We start from the raw sequence: 7,186 nt of genomic DNA, 5'->3' as shown, positions 1-7,186 counted from the left end.
GCTACTTTTTTTTTTTTACTGAACAATACAAAATGGCAATTAGCAATAAAGTAATGTGTTTGGCACTAATCTGAGGTGGTCTGAAGAGAGAGTTTGTGACCATAGTTGGAGAATAGTAGGCAGGTGGCTAGGCAAGGCCTGTCATGAGGAAGAGTGGAGCGGACAGCTGGCCCTGTCAAACAATGACTTATTCTTCACCATCCACTGCACTATAAACCTGCTCTCAGCTGCACACACACTCCAGGAACTCCTGTGTGTTTGATTGCACGTGGAATTGTACCATTTTTCTCCCCTGACTTGGCATAAATTCTTGTTATTCAAGTGTCAATATGTTAGAGTATCTAGGCAATTTCTAATATTTTAACTTTTTAAAAAGGTTTTATAAACCTGTTTCTAAAGACGGTTGAAAGAAAAGCTAATTTGATTTGGTTGTCATCTAAATCTAATGGCCCTTATTAAAATGTAGTACAGTAGGCTAATATGAACTGTAATGATGGTATTTTGGTGGAAATGTTGTAGATTCATGCTAAATAATTTATTAGGAAGAATAAGAAAATCACATCAGTCATTATACTTCCTAAATATGTTTAGATTGCTATTTCCATTAAAACCATAAATGTATTATTAGATATCCTATTACATTCATGTTTCCATGATAACAGAAAGCGACTGGGAGAGGAAGAAAAAAGGATGCGAGTTGTTGTTTTGAAGGTGAAGGCTGTGAATTGAGGGGGGAGAGAGAGATTATGTGATTATGTGGCGTATGTATTTGTTCCTCAAACCTTGAACTGGAGATACCCAGTGTGTTATCTAAAGATTTTGATTTATAGTTTGTAATGGGGCTCTTTAACGCAGATGAACAGTGTTCAACTGTTCATTTGTTCAGCGCACATCCAGACCAGCAGGTGGCGCTGATTATTAACAAGCTAAAGCAGGATGAACGCAGACAAAACGACAGACGAGAAATACCTTTGTTATGGATGTGAAAATAAGAGATGGATAGACCCTTCAGTGACATTTTATCAACGCACAATGTCTAAACTGCAGATTTTAAGTGTTTTTCTGACAGAGAGATTAACATTAGCTGCGCAGGAGATATTTAAGGCTGTGGAAGACATATTTTCAGAGTATAATGAGGAGATTTGTCGCTCCAGACTGGAGATTGAGCTGCTCAAGAGGAGACTGCAGCAGGCAGGAGTTCAGATGGACTCTGGTTAGTCAGTTCACCCTAAATCTGATTATAATACTTATTATTGTCATGTTATGGTTTTCATAAACATAAATAATTAAGACTTAAATGCTTTTACCCCAGCCCTTTAAATCAGCCACACCAGCCCTTTAAAAAGTGTTAATATTAGATTAATGAGATGTTTAGATCATGCCAAAAGAGCCAATGAAGAACAAAACTTTGCCATTTTTTTAAAATTTATTATGCAGTGGTCTTTGTTATTCACCACGTATCAGTTTTACTAATTTACGTTTTTCATATATATACACACCTGACACCCACCACTTATAATCTTTAAGAACTTAATGTTTATGTTTATTTATTATGTTTATTCATGTAGTAACACAGCTTTGCTCCACTGAGACTCAAGGACAGAAATACACCCAGACATTTTCAGAGGAATGGAGATCTGAACATGACTTGAAGGATACAGCAATGCATATGATCCTAGATATTTGTACAAAGGAGGAGGAGAATGAAGAGGACATGCCTGTGTGCGGTGAATCAGCATCCTTATCACCATGTATGGACATTTATCATGATCAGACGCCCAGCAAAGACACTGAAACCCAAGTGATGGACAGTAGTGAGAATAATTTTCCCTTTATTAACAAAGCAGCTCGAATTAAGAATGAGCCTGAGACTAATACTGAAACAGGTACCACCTGCCAAATACAGCAGAACATCACAAAACAAGATTTGGATGATTCAGGGGCCAGTGATGCGTCCAGTGACGTCAACAAAGTCAAAGTTAGCCACGTTGGCTTCCCCAGACATGAGACACAAACATTTAATGTAAGTCTGTCTATATGGGCAAAATAAATGTCTCTTAAAGTGAAGTATTACTATTTTTGTTGTGTTATAAGACACTTGTATCCATAAATGTGAGATGTCATTGTTTTACAGCTGCCCCTCAGAAATCAAGAGATGTTGACGCAGCATCGGATGGAGCTGGCCCAGATAAGAGAGAGGTACTTGAATTCATTTTTTACTGTTTCATCTGTGCCTATTTGAGTTGAAATTTTGTATTTTTTTACAACAGGATCTGCATCTTCATTGGTTTAAATAAAATATTTTTGTTATAAGATACAATGAAAACAACTTTGTGCATCAAAACCACTCCTTTCCTGGTAAAAATAAATAAGTAAATAAAACTAAAAATGTAGCTTGAATTTTAAAGTCAACCAATTTACATCAGCTGAATGTAGCATTTTTTGACAAGCTAAACATAACATAACATCTCTAAGTAACATGTTTTTTTTCTTCTTTTATTTGTATTTAAGCTACAAAATAAACTTAATTCCGTAAAATAAGCATAATTAACTATGCAAAAAGCATTTCAAATGTCTCCGGCACTTTTTATGATACCAAAAAATCAGACATAGTTCATATATGATTTCATGTCTGTCAAAAACTTAGGATGGCTGCTGGTTGGAATATTAGAACTTAAAACATCAACATAACACTCTCATGGGCATCAATCTCTTCACTGAATACTTGAGTCTAAAAATAATTATTACCTTATCATTCATCTGTTTTTAAATTCACATGATTTAAAAATCAGTACATCGATGTCTGTCAAAAAATAACATGCAAAATACACAGTAGTATTTATGAGAAGCAGAGGTCCAGGGAGAACATGGATTTCTTTGAAAACCCACATTACCGGATGTTTTGACTGTCATCGCTTTCTGAAAAGAAGGAGAAAATGGCGGCCTGAGTGGTTTCAATATGTTGTCTGTCAGAGATGATAATGTATCTAATACATAACGCATGTTATGTATACATTTGTTCTTCACTTGAAGTACTTCACACTGCAAGCTAAAGAGAATAAATGCCAATCCCATTAAAAAACTTTGCAGTTTTGACAGTTTTTTTATGCACAAACTACGCATTCACGTTCTGATTCTAGCATTCTTGATTTGAATTAATAATTCTATTCGAGATGATAATGTATCTAATACATAACGCATGTTATGTATACATTTGTTCTTCACTTGAAGTACTTCACACTGCAAGCTAAAGAGAATAAATGCCAATCCCATTGAAAAACTTTGCAGTTTTGACAGTTTTTTTATGCACAAACTACGCATTCACGTTCTGATTCTAGCATTCTTGATTTGAATTAATAATTCTATTGTTTTTCTTATAATTTTAGCAGTAGATGGACTGTTATGTAATGAATGATCTTGAGATGAATCCCTGTGTTCATCCAAATTGTCTGTGATATGATATATAATATAATATATAATTTTGTTTCAGAATGTCTTTGAAAATCCAGTCCTGTCACTCTGAGTGTAAAAGTAAGAAAAGTCAACCGTCTGTCTGTCAGGATGAAGTGTCAAAATCTGACAAGCAGAAACCCGAAAATGCAAGATACAGTCAGGCCTGGAGGGATCGCTTGAAAAAAGACCCTGTAAAATTTGCTGAGTTCAAAGCTTTTGAAACTGCAAGAGCAAGAGAGTATAGAAGAAAGAGGACTGCTGCTGCTGTAGAAATTGATAAGGATAATAATCGTGAGCGACAGCGAAGATTCAGAACCAAAAAGAAGTTACATCAGTGCAAAGCTGATGATAACCCTCTGCCACCTAAAAAAACAAAAGCCTTAACAGAAGAAGAGAGGATGAAGAAACGAGAGTATGATAGGATAAAAAAAAGAGAAGAGAGAGAGAGGATGGGAGCAGAGAAGAAAAGACAAATTCGTGAAAGAGATGCATCGCGAAAGAGGGAAAAAAGAAACGAGACAAAAAATCTTACTGACACTCCACATACAAACCTTGGCTCTAAATCGTACAGCTGGATCTAAATCTGCAAAACGAATGGCAGTGTTACGGATGAGGGAAAAAATTCCGGCTGATGCAGAAAAGTTGGACATTGTAACCGACTTCATCCATTGCTGTACTCCTCATAAACAAGCAGCTTTGAAAGATAGAGGTCTGAAAAAAGCTTGACGATGAATAGATTTCGATGGCCCGCTTCAAAAAGAACTTCAATCCACATTTGAAGCTCTATAGAAGGATACTTCATCCTTGGAGAAGCAGAGCCTGATTGTCACTAGTTTGTTGGTTGCCAAAAAGTACAGAATGCAACACATTTTAGCAAAGGCGCTTTAATCTTCGTCCAGCATATCTCACTAAATTATCAAAGTCCTCATCCAATGAAAGTTTACGTAAAAAACGAAGGTCTGATGTCACTTGCATGGATGTTGTGAACAATATTTGCTTTCTATTGAATCCTAAGGTATCACAAGAACTTCCTTACATGAGGACTGTAAAGAAACAGCAACAAAGATTCCTCATGAAGATCTTTCTACAGAAGGCCTATGAAGTCTGGAAGCTGGAAAATCCAGAAAATAATGTTGCACCCTTTCCTGTTTTCTCATCGCTTCGACCTTCATATGTTCTTCATCAGCATTGGATGGACTTGTTGTCTTGTCTCTGTGAATATTGTACTGGAGTTTTACTGAAGCTTTAGAACCTGAACAGAATTCTCACTGCTTGTAATCGTAATCATAATCATAATCGTTATACTAAAGTATTACAAGAACTTCCTTACAAACCTGGTTAAACTAGGTGAAATTCAGCATGAAACTCATTTACTCCATTCTGTATGGTGTGTTTCTCTTGGGGTCCTGGATACTCGCCTGTAATAATGTTACTGTGGTGGCTGTATGAATGTTGAAGATGGAAGCCAGTGTTCCAACTCGAATTATGTCCTTCCCTGGCAACGACATACCTTGAACATAGATGCTAAAATAGTTGATTTATACTGGCCTGTGACTGAAGAAAAGAACACCTTACTTCATAATTCTACTACAAGTGAAGACAAACTTTATAGACATTATAGACAACTTCCTAATAAACAAAAAGGTCTCTAAATGAAACCTAATAACTCAGGTAAGGGCTCCATAATGGTTCCGACTTGAACATTCAATGTACTCTTAATAATTTCCTTTTCCATATTTTTATTGTATTTGTGCACAATGTCTAAACTGCAGATTTTAAGTGTTTTTCTGACAGAGAGATTAACATTAGCTGCGCAGGAGATATTTAAGGCTGTGGAAGACATATTTTCAGAGTATAATGAGGAGATTTGTCGCTCCAGACTGGAGATTGAGCTGCTCAAGAGGAGACTGCAGCAGGCAGGAGTTCAGATGGACTGTGGTTAGTCAGTTCACCCTAAATCTGATTCTAATACTTATTATTGTCATGTTATGGTTTTCATAAACATAAATAATGAAGACTTTAATGTGTTTACCTAAGCCCTTTAAATCAGTCACACCTTTTTAAATAGTTTACAGCTCATTGAGGTTTAACGTTAGCATCCCAACAACACGTATTTTATGCAGCGTTCTTTTTTTACACACGTATCGGTTTTGCTAATATACTCTTGTCATATATACATTACACACCTAACATTGTTTTACAGCTTATGATCTTTACGTCTGCTTATTTACTATGTTTATTCGTATAGAAACGCAGCCTTGCTCCACCGAGACTCAAGGACAGAAATACACCCAGACATTTTCAGAGGAATGGAGATCTGACCATGACTTGAAAGATACAGAGATGCATATGAAACTAGAAGTTTATACACAGCCCGAGGATAATGAAGAGGACATGCCTGTGTGCAGTGAATCAGCATCTTTGTCACCATGTATGGACATTTATCATGATCAGATGCCCAGCAAAGACACTGAAACCCAAGTGATGGACAGTAGTGAGAATAATTTTCCCTTTATTAACAAAGCAGCTCGAATTAAGAATGAGCCTGAGACTAATACTGAAACAGGTACCACCTGCCAAATACAGCAGAACATCACAAAACAAGATTTGGATGATTCAGGGGCCAGTGATGCGTCCAGTGACGTCAACAAAGTCAAAGTTAGCCACGCTGGCTTCCCCAGACATGAGACACAAACATTTAATGTAAGTCTGTCTATATGTAGAAAATGTCTCCTAAAGTGAAATATTATTATTCTCATTGTATTATAAAACACCCTTACACAAAAATGTGAGTTGATGGATGTCATTGTTTTACAGGTGCCCCTCAGAAAACAAGAGATGTTGATGAAGCATCGGATGGAGCTGGCCCAGATAAGAGAGAGGTACTCGAATATACTCTTTACAGTTTCATCTGTGCCGATTAGAGTTGACATTTTGTAGTGAAATCAAACATGCACTAGCTAGACTACACAAATCCTTCGCCTGTCAAAAATGTAATTTGAGTCAAAATCTGCTAAAGAGCAATAATGGAAAAACAGTGATTTTTCACTATTATTTACAACAAGATCTTAATTTTTATGGGTTTGAATAAAAAAAAAGTGATGAGACGATAAAAACACTTTTTTGACAAGACATGTCAAACGTGATTTATTTAAGCCACAAAATAAACTTCAACCTGTTTATTGGTATAATGAACTACGCAAAAAGTATTTCACTTAACCAAAAATCAAACATTGCTCACCACTCATGCACGTTATCCCATCCGACAAAAAAACGAAGGCTGGCTGTCGGTTGAAATATTACAGCTAAAAACATCGACATAACACACTCATGGGCTCTTCACTGAATATTTGCTGGCTAAGAAATAAATGATTATTACCTTACCATTCATCTGTTTTCAAATCCACATCATTTGAATTTCACTGCATCAATGTCTGTCAAAACATAATGTACAAAATACACAGTAGTATTTACGAGAAGCAGAAATCCAGGTAATTTATTGAGGTGATTTTTGAAAAATGTCTGATCACTAGTTTGAACAGTCTTCTCAGTTGTTTTTAAAGATTAAGGCAAAAATTTAAGTTAATTTTCCAATAAAAGATTATAAACTTTTACACATGATTTGTTACATTTAATTACCCTTTGCAGATGTATGTGTATATATATATATATATATATATATATATACATACATCTGCAAAGGGTAATTATATATCACACATCATGTGTAAAA

At 35.7% G+C, this 7,186-nt stretch overlaps 2 protein-coding genes across 4 annotated transcripts in view; both read left to right on the top strand.

The window, feature by feature from the left end:
- Positions 1–938: 938 nt before the first annotated feature.
- LOC107656007 (eukaryotic translation initiation factor 5B-like) lies at positions 939–5,158 on the top strand. 2 transcript variants are annotated; one of them, XM_016443651.1, is made up of 4 exons: positions 939–1,213; positions 1,569–2,023; positions 2,135–2,199; positions 4,469–5,158. In XM_016443651.1, exons 1-4 carry the CDS (start codon positions 1,033–1,035, stop codon positions 4,491–4,493), a joined length of 726 nt encoding a protein of 241 aa, XP_016299137.1. In that variant the 5' UTR covers positions 939–1,032; the 3' UTR covers positions 4,494–5,158. The 2 variants fall into 2 exon arrangements, with proteins under 2 accessions (XP_016299137.1, XP_016299136.1); XM_016443650.1 differs by having other exon boundaries at positions 3,491–4,491.
- Positions 5,159–5,210: 52 nt separating this feature from the next.
- LOC107656006 (zinc finger protein 287-like) overlaps positions 5,211–7,186 on the top strand; it is a 7,155-nt gene continuing 5,179 nt past the window's right edge. For both annotated transcript variants that reach the window (XR_001630507.1, XM_016443649.1), the window contains exons 1-3: positions 5,211–5,391; positions 5,702–6,156; positions 6,271–6,335. Coding sequence is in view for 1 of the 2 variants with exons in the window: in XM_016443649.1 (XP_016299135.1) it covers positions 5,211–5,391; positions 5,702–6,156; positions 6,271–6,335 (701 nt within the window). In the remaining variant the exon portion in view is untranslated. The remainder of the gene's footprint in view (positions 5,392–5,701; positions 6,157–6,270; positions 6,336–7,186) is intronic.

This window comes from Sinocyclocheilus anshuiensis, unplaced genomic scaffold, assembly GCF_001515605.1.
Source record: "Sinocyclocheilus anshuiensis isolate Anshui unplaced genomic scaffold, SAMN03320099.WGS_v1.1 scaffold51, whole genome shotgun sequence".
NCBI classification, from domain to species: Eukaryota; Metazoa; Chordata; class Actinopteri; order Cypriniformes; family Cyprinidae; genus Sinocyclocheilus; species Sinocyclocheilus anshuiensis.
Note: the sequence above shows the minus strand (reverse complement) of the source record. Positions and strands in the feature narration are given on the sequence as shown.